At 41.4% G+C, this 23,052-nt stretch overlaps 1 protein-coding gene across 5 annotated transcripts in view; it reads left to right on the top strand.

Moving 5' to 3' along the window:
• nol4lb (nucleolar protein 4-like b) overlaps positions 1–23,052 on the top strand; it is a 366,154-nt gene that overhangs the window by 299,023 nt on the left and 44,079 nt on the right. For all 5 annotated transcript variants that reach the window (XM_072556794.1, XM_072556795.1, XM_072556790.1 and 2 more), the window contains one exon: positions 11,368–11,559. In XM_072556794.1, the coding sequence (XP_072412895.1) occupies positions 11,368–11,559 (192 nt within the window). The remainder of the gene's footprint in view (positions 1–11,367; positions 11,560–23,052) is intronic.

Genomic DNA, 23,052 nt, shown 5'->3' with positions numbered 1-23,052 from the left:
GGACGCAAGTTTTGCATTTCTTGTGGTTGCAGGGGAAGGTGCCGGGAGTGGAGGTTGGGTTGGTGGGGGGTGTGGACATGACAAGGGAGTCACTGAGGGAGTGGTCTTTTCAGAATGCTGATAGGGGAGGGAAGGGAAATATATCTCTGGTGGTGGACTCCTCCATCGTCAGACGGTTGGAGGAAGAGCGCCTCATCTTCCGCCTAGGGACCCTCCAACCACAAGGGATGAACTCAGATTTCTCCAGTTTTCTCATTTCCCCTCCCCCCACCTTGTCTCAGTCAAATCCCTCGAACTAAGCACTGCCTTCCTAACCTGCAGTCTTCTTCCTGACCTCTCCGCCCCCACCCCACTCCGACCTATCACCCTCACCTTGACCTCCTTCCACCTATCGCATGTCCAACGCCCCTCCCCTAAGTCCCTCCTCCCTACCTTTTATCTTAGCCTGCTGGACACACTTTCTTCATTCCTGAAGAAGGGCTCATACCCAAAACGTCGATTCTCCTGTTCCTTGCCTGCCCTGCTGCGCTTTTCCCGCAACACATTTTCAGCTAGTAACTATCTGCTTCAGGACTAAGCCAGTTTGATCGGTAGTGAGGCTACAAAGCCACATTTTACTAGTGGGCAATGAAGTACCACACCCCAAACTGTTCATTCTATCTCCTTGATACCCTCAATGTATTCTCAAAGGGGTTCAACAAGAAGGAGTACTAATTGATCAGACACATTTGGGGAGAGGACAGGACACAGTATTTAGCAGAAGATTTCCTTGTCCATGTTTGACCTGATGCCATGACACTTTTGCTACTTCAGAAGACAGTTAAGACATTTGTAGGCCACACCAGGTCTGGGCCACAGGTATCTTTCCCTAAAGGATGTTGGTGAAGTCGATGTATTTTTGCAACAATTGACATTGTTTACCTTGTCACCATTAGGGTAGCTTTTAATTCAAGATTTTATTGTATTAAGATTTCTACTATGGTGAGATGCTAATTCCTTATCATCGAAACATTAGCCTAGTATTTTGAATTACTAATCAAGTGACATCAACACTTCATCATTGCCTTTCCCAGCTATGCAAATAACAAACTGAAAGTTCTGGAAATCTGAATTAAAACAGAAAATAATGAAAATACATAGTAGGCTAACATCTACAAGAATCGAGGTAAGTTAGGGTGTGATCTTTTTCTCAAAATTGTGTATTTTGACAACAGATCTACACATAAGGTATGGATCTATCTAACTTCTGTTATAGATGTTGATGTGCATGTTATAAGTTTCAGCATTTTCTGCTTCATCTAATATACTTTAATTGGATGGCAGACCATGCAAAGTTTTGCAGCCAGTGTTCTCTGATAGCTTTTCTGAAATTTTTCAATCTTTAGGGAGTAAATATTTAAGTATGATTTTTATTAGGGTTGTTTGTGTTTCTGTTTACTATAACTGGTTTACAGCTAGACTTTACTTTGGCTTGATATACCGAGAACCAAATTAACTGCAGTGTGTGGCTACTAGCCTTTCAGTTTGTTTTGTGTCTGCAAACAAACTTTCATTTATCTGAATTACAACCTGACTTTGAGATAGCCTGTTTAGTTCAGCCACCCAGGATTAGTTTACATGAAATGAACCAGAGCTACGATTTACATTGGCTTGGCTGAGTTTAGCTAAGCTAAACCTGTTTATTTGAGCGGAACCACCACTTGGCTTCACAATATCTCCTTTTGGTTTAGGTATAGATTCCTCCAAGAGTTCAATTCCAAATTGATGAAGAACTAAGCTTTCATAGTCGTACCAGCTGATTTGAGTTGAACTGGAATGCACCAGAATGGCTTGCATATTATACTCAGCACTGGTCTCGGAGATCAAGTCAGATTGGGCATTCTTTCAGTAACAATTGCAATTTTGCATAGGCAAATACTATTATGTTAATATCAAGTGTTATAGCACATTTCAGAATGCAGTAGAAAATATAATGGCTATGTTCAATATTAGCACAAAACCATGGGGCAGAAATTTGTTGCAGAGTCAGTAATATGGTAATCTCAAAAATTAGAGCAATTCTTGAAGGAAAGAAGAAAGGGCTTCTTGCTGAAATGGTTGAAATGAGATGCATAGTTCAGTCTATTCTGGCATTGTTGCTACAATACTGTTTCTTGCAATTTATTTTTGGATAACTAGAATTCAAATGGGTGGACTTTGGTAGATGAGCCTTTGTGTTAAGTTTAGTTAGGGTATTTTACTGCACAGGTGCCATAACCTTATCCTTTCTTTAACTGATATCCATATGGTGCACAGGATAACAATCAGAAACAGGACTTTTTTCCAGCCGTAATTGAAAGGCACTGAAGTCAATTGTAGCACCTTTACCTTTGAATCTATGGTCGTTAAAGTCCATCTCAACTACTCACTGAGTCATTAGGAAAAATATTTAATATTTTGATATACCAAACATGTAAAAGCTATAAATATGAAATTATAAATAATGACCAAAAAAAATCTTTATTCCATTCAGACAGTGCCAGATAATTGTTATATTTTGTCCATCATCATATATACCCAATATATATTTCGATGTATTGGGACTTCATTTAAGTAATTTGGTGAACCATCACTCGTTGCACCAGCGGGCAACCGATTAAAAAAAGATTCACTTCCTGAAATGATTTGGGTTTATCCATCTTAAAATACTGCACTCTTTCCAAAGACTCATATCACCCATCATGTGGAGGACTAAAATTGGACAAAGTAATTCGACTGAGTCCTGACAAAGGTCTTGTACAAAAGCCAATTGTATTCAACCTCCGTTGCCTAAACTAGCTTTTTGTTCACAGCATTGCACATGAACCTTCTGTAAGCTACACTAGAGACCCAGCTCACTCACCTTCTCTATCTTCTTTAATATTTTCTCTAATTGGTGCATGTTTATTGAGCATTCAGTGTCATTTTTTCAAAGTAAACATCAGAGATATTTGCCACATTTACTGTATAGGATCATAGAAAACATAATACAGAAACAAGCCAATAAGCTTCTGATGCATGAAGCAGCTAAAATATGTACAGTTATGTGAGCATTGTGAAAATGTCTGTCATATCCAGAGATCATTTCATAAAAAAAGAACATTAGAAAAATCACAATTGAACAGTTTTAAAGTTTATCACTGTTTCAGTACTGATCTTGAGATTATTGATCTTAAGGCTCCAATGCAGGTTATATCTAAAATGTTATAAAATGGCCTTAAAAGTACTCAGGTATCATTGTTCTTATATCTGTATTCAAATTGAGTGAACAGAAAACTTAATGCAAATGAATTTTAAAGGAATGTGAGAAAACTTAACCCTTTCGTGGCCTTTATCAATGCTGAAGAGGTAATAAAGCAAGAAACAGTTGCCAAGTAGCAGTGAAGAAAATGGAAAATGCAAATTTAAGGTTTACACCAAGTTGACCTGTCCCTATTTACGCCATCCTTATATTGCATCAAATTGTTGCGTAAAATAGATAATGTAGTATGAAGACAATTCCTCGCTGTTTGGTATGATAGTGAATGCCTACAAATAGTGAGTAACAACTTGCCATTTAGTTGATGACCATCTTGTCTTATTCCAATATCTTTGAAAGAATGGCATGCAATTATTGCAATACTTCTGAAGAATAGTTTAACTTAATGATGTGTCAAGTTTCACCTGTGAGCCTGTTTTAACATCCTGATTTGAGCATTTAATCTTACTCAAGCAGTCATTGCCTGCCAGTTTGAGATCTCTATGCATATGGCTGAAAATGTGGCTATCCACATACTCAAAACGGGGCACAAGTGATTTTTGATACAACCTGCATACCTAGCCTCTTCTATTTGCCTTCTTTCTTTGTTACCCAGCATCTAAGGTAGAAGGTCTCCAACAGGATGTCCCGTGTTTTCATACTTTACCCAAAAATGACGACTATAAAGAATTGGCATTGTACCTCAGAATTGAGAAGTAGGAGGCTGGAAGAACACAGGTAGCATCAGGAGGTGGAGAAATCAGTGTTTCAAGTGTAACTGAAATGTTAACTTCTCCACCTCCCAATGCTGCTTGGCTTGCTGTGTTCTTCCAACCTCCTGTTTGTCTACCTTTAATTTCAGCATCTGCAATTTTTTTTATCTCAGTTGTAGGTCAGGAAACATTTTGTACCAGCAGGACATAGATGTGGTTAGGAAGAGCATCAAAACCTCCCAAACTCTTCTTTTATAAAGATAGGCAATACTGTAAAACCTAGGGGGAGGCAATGCCTTATGGTATTATCATTAGACTATTAATCCAGAGACCTAGATAATGATCTCCAGCATCTGCAGTTCTCACTAACTCCAATATTCTGTGAATCCTAGTTCAAATTTTGGCAGATGGTTGCATTTGAATTTAACAAAAATCTTTGGAGGTAAAAACAATGACTGCAGATGCTGGAAACTAGATTCTGGAATAGAGTGGTGCTGGAAAAGCACAGCAGTTCAGGCAGCATCCGAGGAACAGGAAAATCGACATTTCGGGCAAAAGCCCTCCATCAGGAATACAGGCAGAGTGCCTGAAGAGTGGAGAGATAAATGAGAGGAGGGTGGGGGTGGGGAGAAAGCACTGAGGACGAGCAATCAGTCCTCAGCAAAGGACTCACCTTCATCCCCCTCTGTCCACGCATCAATGAATTTAATACAGGCCGTGACGTGAAACACTTCTTCCGCCGCCTCCGCTTCCGAGCTTACTTTTCCAGTCAGGACTCCCGCCCACCTTCCGAGGACCCCTTCACCCGCCGGCTCCACCCCCACTCCCAGCTCCACACCCACACCAGGCCCTAGCTCCCAGCCCTGCCGAGTTTTCACCATCCCTCCAGACCTTCCCCTCACTGCGGACGAACGATCAGTCCTCAGCAAAGGACTCACATTCATCCCCCTCCACCCACGCATCACTGAGCTTAATACATGTCGTGACGTCGAACACTTCTTCCTCCACCTCCGAGCTTACTTTTACAATCAGGACTCCAGCCCACCTTCTGAGGACCCCTTCGCCCGCTCCTCCTCCCACCCTACCTCCTGCAAAAATGCCGTCCCATATTCCCAATTCCTCTGCCTCTGCCGTATCTGCTCCCAGGAGGACCAGTTCCACCACAGAACACACCAGATGGTCTCCTTCTTTAGAGACCGCAATTTCCCTTCCCACGTGGTTGAAGATACCCTCCAACGCATCTCGTCCACATTCTGCACCTCCACCCTCAGACCCCATCCCTCCAACCTAACAAGGACAGAACCCCCCTGGTGCTCACCTTCCACCCTACCAACCTTCACATAAACCAAATCATCTGACAACATTTTTGCCACCTCCAAAAAGACCCCACCACAAGGATATATTTCCCTCCCCACCCCTTTCCGCCTTCCGCAAAGACCGTTCCCTCTGTGACTACCTGGTCAGGTCCACGCCCCCCAACAATCCACTCTCCCGTCCTGGCACCTTCCCCTGCCACCGCAGGAATTGCAAAACCTGCGCCCACACCTCCTCCCTCACCTCCATCCAAGGCCCCAAAGGAGCCTTCCACATCCATCAAAGTTTTACCTGCACATCCACCAATATCATTTATTGTATCTGTTGCTCCTAATGCTGTCTCCCCTACGTTAGGGAGACTGGGCACCTCCTAGCAGAGCGCTTTAGGGAACATCTCTGGGACACCCGCACTAATCAACCACACCGCCCTGTGGCCCAGCATTTCAACTCCCCCTCCCACTCAGCTGAGGACATGGAGGTCCTGGTCCTCCTTCACCGCTGCTCCCTCACCACCTGACGCCTGGAAGAAGAGTGCCTCATCTTCAACCTCGGAACAGTTCAACCCCAGGGCATCAATGTGGACTTCACCAATTTCCTCATTTCCCCTTCCCCCACCTCACCTCAGTTCCAAACTTCCAGCTCAGCATTGTCTCCATGACTTGTCCTACCTGCCTATTTTCCTTTCCACCTATCTACTCCACCCTCCTCTCTGACCTATCACCTTCATCACCACCCCCACTATTGTACTCTGCTGCTTTCTCCCCACACCCACCCTCCTCTCATTTATCGCTCCACTCTTCAGGCACTCTGCCTGTATTCCTGATGAAGGGCTTTTGCCTGAAACGTCGATTTTCCTGCTCCTCGGATGCTGCCTGAACTGCTGTGCTTTTCCAGCACCACTCTATTCCAAAAATCTTTGGAGTTAAAGGACTAATGATGACCATGAAACTATTGTCAACTGCCTTAAAAACTCATCTGGTTCACTATTGTCCTTTAGTGAAGGAAACTACTGAGTTTAACTGATTCTGCTTACATGTGATTCCAGACTCTCAGCAATGTGGTTGATTCCTAACTGCCCTCTGGGCAATTAGGGATGGCAATAAATGCTGGCCTGGCCAATGATGCCTACATCTTGAATGAATAATGTTTAGGTAAGAAGGTCTGGTAACATTCGTAGAGAGAGAAACAGAGTTGATATTTCATCAGGACAATATCCACACGGCGACTGCAACAGTGGACTAGAGGATTTCTCTATAACTTGTCTTTCTCACTGCTAGATGTATTTTCACAATGTTCTATTATGAGGTTTTAAAGCAATATATGCAATATTTCTCAGTGAAGTGCTTGGAGCTCATTCAATGTATTGCTGTAACAGTTGTTTTAGAATGAATATTATTGTCATTTCTTCAAAATTTGAGGAAAAAATCTAATTGAATTCCAAAGTTTCATAATTACAACAAAGCTTAAACAGTTATGTTCCACACTGCAAACCCTTGAAAAGTTAGGTTGATCTTCCATATTACTGGGATTTCTGGAAATACTGGATTTCTGGGATACTGGAAATTCCTGTTATACCACTGCAGGAATAGTTGACCTACCGTAAAGGAGGAGGGAACACCTGACAGGCAATCATTCCCTAATGACTTGTTCTGATTGGCATTAATAATTGACTGATGACCATCCAACAGTCAGCGGAGTTTGGCTGAAAAAGATGAAAGAAAAGTGTTGGAGGGAATCTTACCCTCAAGGTAGACAGAAGTGAAAAGGTAAATTTTGTAATTGTTGACATTATGAATTAGTGGTACACCTCATGATAAACTTACCATATTAACTAAACAGAAGCAAACAAATAATTAAAATAGTTTTCATGTATTTTCTTTGCTGAGCTAGCATATATACTGTTGACAATAATACGTAAAACATGAATTCAGTGAAGCCAGCAAATAAATTGAAGTACACCAAACTACATACAAAAACATCTTTCAAGTAATTATTTTACATTATTAATAGTTTAAGAATAATTTGTCATATTTGAAACTAATTTTAAAGGCTGGATTGGCTTTTTGGAGGCAGGAATTGTGAGGTAGATTGGATTTTGAATCACAAACCCACCCGCAACTTGAAACAGACAGTAGACATTTTTCACTAAATTGAGAAGCTAGTTATCTATAGATGGGTCTACTGTCCAATGAGACAAGAAGGGTACAAGGATCCAGAAGGCCAGTCAAAAAGTGGGCCAAGTAGTGACTTGCTTCAGGAACCATTGTTGCAGCTGCAGTTTGCACATAAATGTTTTAGGACAAAAGTTGGAGAAGGTTAAAATATCGCACGTTTCAAATATCAGTGCAGGATATGGAACCTGGGACAGGATAACACATTCTCAGCAATTATTTTTTGTATAATGGGTCAAGAGCCCTTTTAAATGCTCAACCTCTTCATCGCCACTTCAAATAGCATCATTTCACTAAGCTCATAGCTGACTCAAGCAACTTGTTGAGAATCAGACCAACTCCACATAAGAAAGAGTCCATCTCCGTTGCGAAAGATTACTGGGGTTGGATCCTCAATGAGCCAACAATGATATAAAGCTCCTCATTGTTTGGAGCTGACTTAATCTGAACATTGCTGTTCCCTAATCCTCAAAAAAACAATGAAGGCGGAAATAAGGTCGAAGTCCTGGTCATGTTCCACTGTGTCTCAACTTTGGTTCAGTTAGCTGCAATGCATGTTTCTGTTTCCTTTCATCCTGAGAACTAGTGTCAATGAGTCAAGTATATTTTTTATAACTTGTTTGTCATTTGCATGCCTTTGTACTTCCCTTCCACATAACTTTTAATTGCAATTTAATGATTACATTTCTCCACTTTTAGCAAAGGATTTCCATTTAAAACTTTGCAAGAAAGCAACTAAATTGATTACTGTGCAATTTCTACTATCAGTTGGCATCATCTGCTCCCTCGACCATGACCCCACCCCATCACCAAACCATCATCTCCCAGACCATACAGAACCTCATCACCTCAGGAGATCTCCCACCCACAGCTTCCAACCTCATAGTCCAGGAACCCCGCACTGCCTGGTTCTCCCTCCTTCCCAAGATCCACAAGCCTGACCACCCTGGCCGACCCATTGTCTCAGCATGCTCCTGCCCCACTAAACTCATCTATACCTACCTTGACACTGTCCTATCTCCCCTAGTCCAGGAACTCCCCACATACGTTCGAGACACCACCCACGCCCTCCACCTCCTCCAAGACTTCCGTTTCCCCGACCCCCAACGCTTTATCTTCACTATGGATATCCAATCCCTCTACACCTCCATTCGCCATGATCAGGGCCTCCAAGCCCTCCGTTTTTTCCTCTCCAGACGTCCCCAACAGTACCCTTCCACTGACACTCTCATTCGTTTGGCCGAACTGGTCCTCACCCTTAACAATTTCTCCTTTGAATCCTCCCACTTCCTCCAGACCAAAGGCGTAGCCATGGGCACACGTATGGGCCCCAGCTATGCCTGTCTCTTTGTTGGCTATGTAGAACAGTTGATTTTCCGTAATTACACCGGCACCACTCCCCACCTCTTCCTCCGCTTCATTGATGACTGCATTGGCGCCACCTCATGCTCCCGCGAGGAGGTTGAGCAATTCATCATCTTCACCAACACATTCAACCCTGACCTTAAATTTACCTGGACCATCTCTGACACCTCGCTCCCCTTCCTGGACCTCTCCATCTCCATTAGTGACGACCGACTTGACACTGACATTTTTTACAAACCCACCGACTCCCATAGCTACCTGGATTACACCTCTTCCCACCCTATCTCTTGCAAAAATGCCATCCCGTACTCCCAATTTCCCTGCCTCCGCCGTATCTGCTCCCAGGAGGACCAGTTCCACCATCGAACACACCAGATGGCCTCCTTCTTTAGAGACCACAATTTCCCTTCCCACGTGGTTAAAGATGCCCTCCAACGCATCTCGTCCACATCCCGCACCTCCGCCCTCAGACCCCACCCCTCCAACCGTAACAAGGACAGAACGCCCCTGGTGCTCACCTTCCACCCTACAAACCTTCACATCAACCAAATCATCCACCGACATTTCCGCCACCTCTAAAAAGACCCCACAACCAGGGATATATTTCCCTCCCCACCCCTTTTCGCCTTCCGCAAAGATAGTTACCTCCGTGACTACCTGGTCAGGTCCACACCCCCTACGACCCACCCTCCCATTCTGGCACTTTCCCCTGCCACCGCAGGAACTGTAAAACCTGTGCCCACACCTCCTCCCTCACCTCTATCCAAGGCCCTAAAGGAGCCTTCCACATCCATCAAAGTTTCACCTGTACATCCACTAATATCATTTATTGTATCCGTTGCTCCCGATGTGGTCTCCTCTACATTGGGGAGACTGGGCGCCTCCTAGCAGAGCGCTTTAGGGAACATCTCCGAGACACCCGCACCAATCAACCAAACCGCCCCGTGGCCCAACATTTCAACTCCCCCTCCCACTCTGCCGAGGACATGGAGGTCCTAGGCCTCCTTCACCGCCGCTCCCTCATCACCAGATGCCTGGAGGAAGAACGCCTCATCTTCCGCCTCCGAACACTTCAACCCCAGGGCATCAATGTGGACTTCAACAGCTTCCTCATTTCCCCTTCCCCCACCTCATCCTAGTTTCAAACTTCCAGCTCAGTAACTGTCTCCTTGACTTGTCCGGACTTGTCCGATCTGCCTATCTTCTTTTCCACCTATCCACTCCACCCTCTCCTCCTTGACCTATCACCTTCATCTCCTCCCCCACTCACCCATTGTACTCTATGCTACTTTCTCCCCACCCCCACCCTCCTCTAGCTTATCTCTCCACGCTTCAGGCTCACTGCCTTTATTCCTGATGAAGGGCTTTTGCCCGAAACGTCGATTTCGCTGCTCGTTGGATGCTGCCTGAACTTCTGTGCTCTTCCAGCACCACTAATCCAGTATTTGGTTTTCAACATCTGCATTCATTGTTTTTACCTTGTTAGCACCATAGTCTACAAGTAACTTGTCCACTTTAGAAGAAGATAAACAGAAAATTCTCTATTACTGATGGAAACAACAAGGTGTTGTAAAACAAAACGGAACGTATAAATAAATATATTTTTCTTCAATAAGCTTCATATTGTGAAAAAATGAAATTCCTAGTTTCACATGAAGCTATATGGATTCACTTGACTACTTCCACCCACTCACTCTGAAAGTGGGTGAACAGGCAGAGGGGAGGTATGTGGAAATGAGTGGAGGTGCCCACACAACATGGTGCTAGGTTTGGGAGAAGGTGACTCCTAGCAATCTTGACACCCTGTGCCCAATGGTGATTGGTGACCCCCCTGCCCCCAGTGGCAAGGCTGCCCCAACTCTTCTTTGAATCCACGACCCCCCATAGTTCCTCAACAGTGGGGGAGGTGAATGTATGATTATGGTCTCAGCAGTCGTAATCACTTCCAGAAATGCTGCATGGAATGAAGAGTCTGTGGCTGTAATCGCTGAGAGGCATTAAATCCTTCCAGCTTGGGACCCTGACAGATATTGAATCAGGTCATAGCATCCCAACTAAATGGAGATGGATTTGTCCAGTCTTAGTGTACATGGCTTCTGCATTTTGAAATTAAGCAAAGGTAGCAATGAGATAGAATAACAAGAGAGGCAGCTTATATTTATAAGGTGCAGTAAAATATCACAAGGCATGTTGAAACTAGGGGCTAAACTGGTGGATTGAGAAGTTTAAAAAAGGATGTTAATGTGCATTCCTTTTGGATAAAGATGATTGGATTCATGACTCCAAAAGAATACTAGTAGAAGGATTTGAAGCAGGTATATTATTTTATGTTTTGCCACTAATACACAGTGAAAGTTTCACCTCCATAGCTGCTACAACCCAATATTAGTTCTGGTCAGGATTTCTGAAATACCTTCTTCAGTTGATTTAGAATGTTGTTATTGTAGAATTTCCTCACCCTGCCTGCTTGTTCTATCATACATATAAAATGGTTTTAATAATATTGAAGATATTTGTGACTTTGTAAAATATTTTCTTTTGCCAACAGATGTTTGTGAGGCTGTTTGTTGATGAAAATCTTGACCGAATGGTTCCCATTTCAAAACAGCCCAAAGAAAAGATTCAAGCTATCATTGAGTCATGCAGCCGACAGTTCCCTGAATTTCAGGAGCGAGCCCGAAAGCGCATTCGCACTTACCTCAAGTCCTGCAGGCGAATGAAAAAAAATGGCATTGAACTGGTGAGAAGTCTTCATGCTAAAGCAAGATTTCAGCGTGTCCGGTTATGTCATTTACAAACTAGAGTGATATCAAAACCGTATGTTTCTATTTTCCAACGTGCTTATTCAATAAGGAAGCACTTGGTCAACTAGATTAATTTTAAAGATTTGTAATCATTTTTCGAGTGTGTATTTAAAATACATCCTTGTACCTCAAGCTGATACATTTTTTTCTCATTGTTTGTCAAAGATGCTTTGAAGTCAGCTAACATTGCCATGACTAGATTAACTGCAGTTCCAGTTGTGATAGTTAACTAATATCATGTGACAGAGTGCCAGAAATTGTCTGGGAAGAGAGTTCTGGCTTTAAATAACAATAAGCTTAAAGTCTCTTCAGTATGCCCAGATCATACACACTGTATCTAGAGATCATTGTTTTCAATGTTCATTTGAAAATGAGTGTTATTGCTAAAGCTTGCATGTCGCAATACTTTACATTTGGTCAGCCCAGCAAATATAAAGCATTCCACGAAAGAAGTTCTTTATGAAATAGAAAATTGTCCATTGATGAGCATAACAATTATTAAAGGTAACTACAGTAGTTATAAGGAATGCTAATTTTGAATGGCTTGGTAATTTGGGGTAACTTAAACCTCCTTCCAAAATTCCAGTATCTGTCAGGAATAAAGTTAGGAAATGAAGTTAAAATTAAGTGACAGGATATCACCCCCAAACCTGCTGACTGCTATTTTAAATTGCAAAGTCCAAGGACATCTGCCTGAAGGTAGTGTGGTCCTTACAGATCATGTAGCAATTACAGCATCACGGCCTGAATGGAATATTGCCCCAAGATCTATGCGTGCAAGTGTTTGTTCCTTCCCTGCCAGACTTTGCTTACTAGAACAAGAGCTGTAGCCAGAGAATTTTTTTCTCACTTTCTTGCTCACAGACCAAGCATTTGTTGCAACGCAGCATTGGCAGGGAGGTAGCAGTAGGTTCCCTCTCTATACTCAAGAGTTTGAAAATGATCCATTGCACAGGATATCTTAAGGCAAAAATGGAAATCTTCTCCAGAATACTCTGTGTGAGTACAGTTATGAATTGGAAATCATCATATCACTGTGGCAGAGTGTTCCATTCATGCAGTGGTGGAATACAACTTCTGATTTGTTGAACTTTGATGCTAGTAATCATAAGAAACCAAATAATCAGGATGAAAGGACATGTATCACAGAAAGCACCATACTGTCAATTTCTTGAAGTTAGTGAAATGAAAGACAAAATGTGAAAGTAGAGAGGAGCTACCCTCACTTAATAGTATATTTTTCATTCGATTGTTAATGGAACTTTTATCTGTCCTCCTGCACAGCTTGCACAGATCCCAACAAAAACAGTTGTACATTGAAATTCAGATTTGGTCAGGAAAATGGATTGCTGATTTAGTATGGATCAAAACTAGTTTTGGATACTGTTGGGGGTGTGGGTGACTTACCAGCAGTAAGCCATGGGGTACAGGTCTCTGGCACAGGGTCTGTCCCTGTTGCTCAGAAAGGAAGGGGAGAGAGGAGCAGAGCATCAGTCATTGGGGAATCCATAGTTAGGGGGACAGATAGGAAGTTCTGTGGGACTCATGGTTGGTGTGTTCCCTCGCAAGTGCCAGGGTTGATGATGTCTCTGATCATGTTTTTGGGATTCTTGAGGAGATGGGGGAGCAGCCCCAAGTTGTGATCCACATAAGCACTAATGACATAATTAGGAAAAGGGAAGGGGAATTAAGGCAGAAACACAAGGAGCTAGAGTGAAAGCTTGGAGAGAGAACAGAGTTATTATCTCTGGTTTGTTGCCCTTGCCATGTGCTAGCTACACGAGGAATAAGGAGAGGAGTTGAACACGTGGCTATAGGAATGGTGCAGGAAGGAGGGCTTCAGCTACCTAGATAATTGGGGCTCATTCTGGTGGGACCTCTACAAACAGGATGGTCTACACCTGAACCAGAGGGGTACCAATATCCGTGGGGGAAGGTTTGCTAATGCTCTTTGGGTGGGTTTAAACTAATTCGGCAGGGGGATGAGAACATAAATTGTAGTTCCAGTCTCCAGGAGGTTCAGAGTAATGAGGTCAGAAATATGGTTGCAAGGTAGCAAGAGTGCACCAGCAAACAGGAAGGTGGTTTGTGTGTGTCTGCTTCAACGCCAGGAGCATCCAGAATAAGATGAGTGAAGTTGCAGCATGCGTTGGTACCTGGAACTTCAATGTTGGGGCCATTTCAGAGACATGGATAGAGCAGGGACAGGAATGGTTGTTGCAGGTTATGGGATTTAGATGTTTCAGTAAGAACAGAGAAGATGGTAAAAGGGGGGGAGTTGTGGCATTGTTAGTCAAGGACAGTATTACGGTGGCAGAAAGGACTTGTCTACTGGGCCGAGGTTAGAAACAGGACAGGAAAGGTCACCCTGTTGGGAGTTTTCTATAGGCCTCCAAATAGTTCCAGAGATGTAGAGGAAAAGATTGCAAAGATTATTCTGGATAGGAGCGAGAGTAACAGTGTAGGTGTTATGGAGGACTTTAACTTTCCAAATATTGACTGGAAATACTATAGTTTGAGTACTTTAAATGGGTCCGTTTTTGTCTAGTGTGTGCAAGAGGGTTTCCTGACACAGTATGTAGATAAGCCAGAAAGAGGCAAAGCCACATTGGATTTGGTACTGGGTAATGAACCTGACCAGGTGTTAGATTTGAAGGTCGGTGAGCACTTTTGTGATAGTGACTACAATTTGGTTATGTTTACTTTAGCAAAGAAAAGGCATAGGTATTCTTACCACAGCGCAAGATTATAACTGGGGAAAAGGCAACTATGATGTGATTTGGCAAGATTTAGGATGCATAGGATGGGGAAAGAAACTGCAGGGGATGGACACAATTGAAATGTGGAGCTTATTCAAGGAACAGCTATTGTGTGTCTTTGATAAGTATGTACCTGTCAGGCAGCGAGGAAGTTGTTGAGCATGGGAGCCATGGTTTACTAAGGAAATTGAATCTCTTGTCAAGAGGAAGAAGAAGGCTTATGTTAGGGTGAGACGTGAAGGCTCAATTAGGGCTCTTGAGAGTTACCAGCTATCCAGAAAAGGCCTAAAGAGAGAGTTAAGAAGAGCTAAGAGGAGTTATGAGAAGTGGTTAGCAGATAGAATCAAGGAAAACCCTAAAGCTTTCTATAGGTATATCGGGTATAAAAGAATGACTAGAGTAAGATTAGGGACAATCAAGGATAGTAGTGGGAAGTTGTGTATGGAGTCCAAGGAGATAGTGGAAGTGCTAAATGAATATTTTTCATCGTCTTTTTCCAGTGCGAATACCAATGTTGTCGAGGAGAATACTGAGACACAGGTTACTAGACTAAACGGGATTGAGGTTCACAAGGAGGAGGTATTAGCAATTCTGGAAAGTGTGAAAATAAATAAGCCCCCTAGGCCAGATGAGATTTATCCTATGATAAGTCAGGGAGGAGATTGCAGAGCATTTGGCTTTGATCTTTATGCCATCATTGTTTACAGGAATAGTGCCAGAAGACTAGAGGAAAGCAGATGTTGTCCCCTTGTTCAAGAAGAGGAGTAGAGACAACTCTGGTAATTATAAACCAGTGAGCCTCACTTCGGTTGTGGGTAAAGTGTTGGAAAAGGCTATAAGAGATAAGGCTATAATCCTCTAGAAAGGAATAAGTTGATTAGGGATAGTCAACATTGTTTTATGAAGGGTAGGTCATGCCTCACAAACCTTATTGAGTTCTTTGAGAAGGTGATCAACAGGTAGATGAGGGTAAAGTGGGTGATGTGGTGTATATGGATTTCAGTAAGGTGTTTTATAAGGATCCCCACGGTAGGCTATTGCACAAAATACGGAGGCATAGGATTGAGGGTGATTTAGCTATTGGATCAGAAATTAGTTAGCTGACTGAAGATAGTTGATGGGAAATATTCATCTTTGAGTTCAGTTCTAGTGGTGTACCGCAAGGATCTGTTTTAGGGCCACTGCTGTTTGTCATTTTTATAAATGACCTGGATGAGGGCATAGAAGGATGGGTTAGTAAATTTGCAGATGACACTAAGGTCACTGGAGTTGTGAACGTGGCGAAGGATGTTGCAGGTTACAAAGGGATATAGATAAGCTGCAGAGTTGAGCTGAGAGGTGGCAAATGGAGTTTAATGTGGAAAAGTGTGACATGAGTCACTTTGGAAGGAGCAACAGGAAAAGAGTACTGGGCTAATAGTAAGATTCTTGGCCATGTAGGTGAGCAGAGAGATCTTGGTGTTCGTGTAAATAGATCCCTGAAGGTTGCCACCCAGGTTGATAGGGTGGTTAAGAAGGCATACGCTGTGTTAGCTTTTATTGGTAGAAGGATTGAGTTTCGGAGTCACAAGGTCATGTTGCAGCTGTACAATTTCGAGTGCAGCCGCAGTTGGAGTATTGCGTACTGTTCTGGTCACCACATTATAGAAAAGATGTGGAAGCTTTGGAAAGAGTTCAGAGGCAATTTACTAGGATGATGCCTGGTATGGATGGAATATCTAATGAGGAAAGGCTGAGGGACTTGAGGTTGCTTTCATTAGAGAGAAGAAGGTTGAGAGGTGACTTAATTGAGACATATAAGATAATCAGAGGGTTAGATAGGATGGGCACTGAGATCCTTTTTCCTTGGATGGTGATGGCTAGCACAAGGGGGCATAGCTTTAAATTGAAGGGTGATAGATATAGGACAGATGTCAAAAGTGGATTCTTTACTCAGAGAGTCGTAGGTGTATGGAATGCCCTGCACGCAACTGTAGTAGACTCGCCAACTTTAGGGGCATTTAAATGGTCATTGGATAAACATATGGATGAAAATGGAATAGTTTAGGAGAGATAGGCTTTAGATTGGTTCCACAAGTCGGCGCAACATCAAGGGCCGAAGGGCCTGTACTGTGCTGTAATGTTCTTTATTCTAAAACCTGATAAAGCTATGTTCTGACTGGGTGGCATTTGTAACGTTATGTTATATCAGTGCACCTTAAAAACTGAGAAATGCATTTTGTGTTTTAAGTTTTACTATTTGGCCTGGTTGAGTAACTATACATGAAACTTAATAAACTGCTGTCAGTGTGAAGGTGAGCATTTTTTTAAAAAAGGTGAGGTAATCAGAACGCTAATTAAAACCTAATTTTGATAGATTCAGTGGTGAACGAAATTGAAGAATTGTGTGTTTATGTATAGTAATGCAACATGTTGTGGAATTTTGTAGGACTGGATATTATGTGTCCCTGCCAAACATCATTTTTGGTGGAGGGTATGAAATACAGGTTGGATGACTAACCCACCTCCTACCCACCACCCTGGAGCTGTCCCCCATAATATAGAGTGGGCAGGGGCCAAAGTCCGCAGCCTATAAATAAATAATTTGGAACCCTGCCAGAGGTATCATAATGATTTGCAGCTATATATATAGACAGTACAAATGAGTCAATATTTCATTGCTTAGGTCTTGAATCTAAGTAATTCATGCCTAAACTTGTCCAACAGATTCATATGCAGTGATGATATTTGCTGACCATGGGCCTGCCGAACATCCCACCAGTGCATAGTAACAAGTTGTGGTGCTGCTAGAACAGCTGGAGCTGTCAGCCAATCAGATTGACTAGCAGCTCCAAAAAGTGGGACTTTCTCCCACTGAGAGATGGAAGTCTCACTATCCAATAAAACTAATGGAAACATATGCTGAATTATCTCAAAACTACCCTATGTGGGGCATCCCAAAGTGGGGGTTGAAACTCCATGTGGCATCATGAGCTGATATTTTGCAGGTGAAAATTCTAAAGCAGCAATGGTTGTCTTGGAGTTCTGCATTCCCTGTTTTCCCACTATCTTCTCCCTGATCTCATCACTAGTTTACATTGTCAACATAAGATGCATTTTAATTACATGGGATTATGTGGGTTTTTGAACTACTGATTTAGAAATCTCATTCTACAAGTATATCAGTTTGTAACTAAGACATAATCCAAATTGTTTTTGATTACTTGGGTTCTAATATTTGGTATTTTATTAATTGTGTATTGTCCATGTTATGTGTATACTACATGTTCAATTCCCTCTCATAAAACTGGGAATTTCTCATTCAGTTTCTTTTTGCAAAATAAATGAAAGCAAAAGGTTTTAATGAATATGTTACTAGTTTTTTTTAAAAATATCTTTATTTCAAAAAAAATCATCTCGTGCAAAGTGGGGGTTTAAATCCAAGCACTGCATTCTCTATTTGTTACAGAGCTATTTTTGAGTGACTATTTTCTTTAGGAAAAGATAAATTGTTTTCTTCACCTTTTAGAGCAACTGAATCTAAAAATGAATAAACAGTTAGAATCTTCTTTTGGTACAGTCTCACCACTCCCAAACTCAAGTCATAGGAAAAAGGAACAAGCCAAAAGTAGGTCATCCAGTCCTTCAAGCATTCTTTGTTATTCAGCTTTTTCAAATGGTATATTAACTTCATTTAGCTGGCTTAGCTCTATCCGTTAACACCCATGGCTAACAAAAATGTATTAATCTCAGTCTTGAAAGCTCCAGTTGTCCTAGTACCAACACTTTTTGAAACAATGTAGTCTAATCCTCTGATTAAAATCTAGGTTAAATGCAACTGCTAATATCTTCACAATAACCGATCATGACTTCATTGGGAATGCCAAAAAGAAAGGTCATCGGGTATTGGAATTTGGGCAGAAAATAGTAAATTGGGAGTCTAGTGTGAATTGAGTTATTTAAAAGGTAGAGTGCTATTGAAAGTAATCCAGCTCGTAAGAACTATTAACAGAAGGCACTGTTAAAGAATTGTGACCTATATAACTAAGTACTATGCCATGTGTTGATCATGTTGTACAAATTGAAGCTGTTGGATTGCTCATGGAGCCACCTTGTAGGGCGTGGATTCCCTGATATTGGCAAGTGTGATGTTTGCTGTTCTGGCAGAATGTGCCTTGGGACAAAAATTATTTGCAATTATTTCCACTAAGACGCCAGCAACAACACATTCTCGTATGAACTTTACTTTTCTTCTGTTCGCATTGGGCTGAATCTCTTTTGCTTTGAAACTTGTTCTCAACCATGAACATGAATTCTGTACCCATGAAGCTCTTTAGGAACGTGTCTATATTAGAGGCTTTAACAAACTATCTGATGTAATTGGGTTGTCGAAGATGCATATCATTGGGATTGGTGGATGTTGTTGACATATTAAGTGGCTATATATTGAGTTTATTTAGTAATGGTTTTCTTTGAAGCTTGCCCATTTTCTTTTTTGGAACTCTCCTACAACCAGTTTTCCCCCTCTGTCAGTTTCAGCACACCAAGTCATGGTCCATTCTGAGTGGAGCTTGTTGTCTTCTCTCTTTCCACTCTTGATAGTGATCAGTGGCCAGTGGGAGAATTCTGTCCATTTGGCACTTTAAAGTTCACTAAGATTAAAAGCTCTGCTGGACAGTGGATTAAAACTATCTGCTTTCCTGTCTGTGTCCTTACTTTCCACTGTAAATATTTGGTCGTGTGAGTGGCAATATACTTGATCATTGATTAATGTCTTATCCTTCAAGATCTTGTTTGTGCACCCAGATTAATTTTTACAAACTGCTGTCACGTTGTCGTTAGAGGCACTGTTATCCCACTCTCACTGAGAGTTCTCCCACATTTTAGTATGTGACAGCATAGTTACTTCCCAAAACTTCTTTATCTTTTCTGTCCTCCACCCATGCCCTGCCACTCACCCATCCCATTTTCTCATCTTACTGTGAAGGCACAGAAGTATTACTGAGCCACAAATCAGTTGACCATACCAGTTGACCTGGTATCCTGATCAAGTGTATTGGGTTAATGACCATCACCTTGACTGTGAAGGAAATAATATTTTGTCAAACCCTTTGCCACCCTTAATTGGCATCCAAGCTTGTTTGCTATTCAGTTATTGGATAGTGATTTGAAGTAGGGGTATGACAGATGTCCTACCTTAGCCCAAATGTAGAAACTAATAGACTATCTTTTCTGTTTTTTGATTGCAATGCAGTTATGTGGCCAGACTGATGTGATACTTGATGAATGAACCCAGCTAACTGCTCTACACTTGGAAAAAGTTGCATAGACTCTCAAATACGTGTAGAGGTTTAGTTTATTGAAAGATAGTCAGTTTTGATGGAAGTGTTGAGGTTAGGGTTTTGGAATCAAATTAAAACCATCCATTTACTTTGTACAAATGCAACAAGTTAGTTTTTTCTGCTAAATCGAACTGTATGTTATCATCAAATGACCATGTACATCATGGAGCAATGGTAACCAGGATTATACTGAACCTGGTGATATGAGATCAGCTCCCAATGTTTGTTACTAATGCTTACTTTTATTGGTCAATGCATTGAGTATAGGAGTTGGGAGGTCATGTTGTGGCTGTGCAGGACATTGGTTCGGCCACATTTGGAATACTGCATGCAATTCTGGTCTCCCTGCTGAAGGAAGGATGTAGTAAAATTTGAATGGGTTCAGAAAAGGTTTACAAGGATGTTACCATGGTTGGAGGGTTTGAGATAAAGGGAGAAGCTGAATCGGCTGGGACTATTTTCCTTGGAGTTTCAGAAGCTGAGGAGTAACTTTATAGAGGTTTATAAAATCATGAGGGGCATAGATAAGGTGAATAGCCAAGATATTTTCCCTGGGGTGGGGATAGAAGGCATAGGTTTAAGGTGAGAGGGGAAAGATTTAAAAGGGACCTCCGGGGCAACTTCTTCACACACCACCCTCTGTATGTATGGAATGAGCTGCCAGAGGAAGTGGTGGAAGCTGGTACAATGACAACATTTAAAAGGCATCTGGATGGGTATATGAATAGCAAGGGTTTAGAGGGATATGGGCCAAATGCTGGCAAATGGAACTCGATTAATTTAGGATATTTGGTCGGCATGGACGAGTTAGACTGAAGGGTCTGTTTTCATGCTGTACAGTTCTGTGAGTCTGTGTGTTCTCATTTTCCTCTTGCATAGTGAGAGATTCTTAACGGACAACTGCAGATACAAATGAGTTAAGTAGGTATCTGCACCATGAAAAGTTTCTGAGAAGCAAGTATCAGACAACAATTATTGACATAGGTTAGTTTAACTTTGTTTCAAAATAGTTTGTACAGTTTTATCCTTAAGAAACAGTTAACAATTGAATTTTGATATTATTTTCACTTTTACTTCTCTTTAACTAGGATCCCAGAATTACAAGCATTCTTTTAAAAAAAATGCACTTTGTAATTTGCAAGTGCCACAGAATGCAATACTCTAAGGTGTGTTGTACTCTGGAACTGAAAATGTTCATAATTTATCAAATTTAGACCTATAATCATTTTTTTCTAAATTTGGATATCTTGGCTGCCATTCAAATTTGTTGACTATTAAATTTTACCCGACGAAATGTTCATTTCTTTTTTATTCTAAGCTAAAATTTAATACAATTAAAACATCAAATGAAGTGAGATAATGCTGTATAAAGCAATTAACTCTTTCACTGAGTTTTAAAACAATAACTATCTTTCCTCATGCGAGTTAAAAAACAGCAATGCGCACCTCAGTGAAACATTTTTCCATTTTCTACAGCCCTTTTTGCCAGCTTCTTGATGTGATGAACTTGAAATTAATCAGACAGCAAACAATCTCAATCAAGACATGGGGTCATCAGGTTATTGCAATAAATTTTAAAGAACGTTAGTAAGTTATTTAAAAGATTAACTAGCAGAATTTGTATTGAGTGGTAAGTTTGCTACTGAATTTTGTAAAGGTATTGCCTGATATTAAGATAATCATTTCATCCATCATATCTCATGCAGGTGACTTTGGGTTACTGCTGCTTAGTATGGATAATGGAAGTTTCTATTTTTTATGACGATGATTATTGTTACTGAATATGATAAACTTTCACAAAATACTTTTCAGCCTCAATTGAAGTACTATGTCCAATTCTGGACACCATATTTTAGGAAGACTGTAAAGAAGGTGCAAAAAGGTTCAGGAAGAATGGTTGAGAACATCAGTTACCTGGAAGATTGGATAATCTGGAGCTTTTCTTCTTTGGGTAAAGGAAGATTGAGGAGATTTGATAGAGATGCTCAAAATTATGACAGGTCTGGACAGGTTGGATGGAGAGAAACCTTTCCAGTGACAGAAACATCCTGAACCAAGAAGCAACAGTTTCATAAGGAAACGCTTTTTTTACACAGTGTCTGATTAGAATCTGGAATACACTGCCTGAGAATATAGTGCATAGAGTATCAATCAAGGCTTTCAAAAGAGAATTGAGTAATTACCTGAAGAGAAAACTGTTGCAGAATGGGGAAAAGGTCGGAATGGGACCAGGTTCAAGAGAGCTATGATGTGCAGGTCCCAGTGTTGGACTGGGGTGGACAAAATAAAAAATTAGGAGAAAGTGAGGACTGCAGATCCTGGAGATCAGAGCTGAAAATGTGTTGCTGGAAAAGCGCAGCAGGTCAGGCAGCATCCAAGGAGCAGGAGAATCGACATTTCGGGCATGAGCCCTTCTTCAGGAAGGATTCCTGAAGAAGGGCTCATGCCCGAAACGACAATTCTCCTGCTCCTTGGATGCTGCCTGACCTGCTGTGCTTTTCCAGCAAAATAAAAAATTACACAACATCAGGTTATAGTCCAACAGGTTTATTTGGAAGTATGAGCTTTCAGAGTGCTGCTCCATCGTTAGGTAGCTAGGACATATACAATATGCCAAATAGCCTCCCTCTGTGCTATAACTATTCCCTGATTGTTTCTGAGACCAAACAAATATTTCCAAACCCCAATATCTTGAGTTTTAAAAAGACTCTGGTTCTGCCTCATTGTGGAACAGATACCAATTAAATTAACAGAAGATGATTCCCAAATTACCTTTGATTTTTATTAGTTGTACAGCTCTGGAAAACAAATGTGTTTGTGGTAAAAAAAACTTTGAAAACAGGATCTTTGGTTCCTGCCACTTCCAAGTCTCTAAACAGTAAGAACAATGTTATGATTTATCCATCAGTAGGTGTACTGGATTGCTCATCACTCAGACTTGAATTATTCACAGAAGTATTGAACCTGTCACTGGAGAGCTCCAATATGCTTATGTTAGTGAAGTGTAAGATTGCAATTGTTCTGATCCAAATTTTGATGTTGGAGTAAATGCCACATTTGTGCTCTAGATCTCCTGTAACCAATAGCAACCACAAAGTAATGCAGCTATGGCCAGCAGCATAAGATGCCAAGTTTTCATGGAGCCAGCAGTACTAGTAGGTCATGTATAAAAGCATGTAAAATGGTCCATGAGGCAAAGCTAAAGCATTTCAGTTAGGCCTGATAATTGTTTTAATTAAATCAGTATGATGCTATAAAGTCACAAAACCAGTGATTGCAAATGTAGAAACAAATCATTCTCATTAACTTCTTTCACATTTTGTCAACCTTGCCACATTTAATAGAAATT

The sequence above is a fragment of the Chiloscyllium punctatum genome, chromosome 37 (genome assembly GCF_047496795.1).
Source record: "Chiloscyllium punctatum isolate Juve2018m chromosome 37, sChiPun1.3, whole genome shotgun sequence".
In the NCBI taxonomy this organism is placed as follows: domain Eukaryota; kingdom Metazoa; phylum Chordata; class Chondrichthyes; order Orectolobiformes; family Hemiscylliidae; genus Chiloscyllium; species Chiloscyllium punctatum.
The sequence above is the reverse complement of the archived record's forward strand: the minus strand, read 5'-3'. Positions and strand labels throughout refer to the sequence as shown.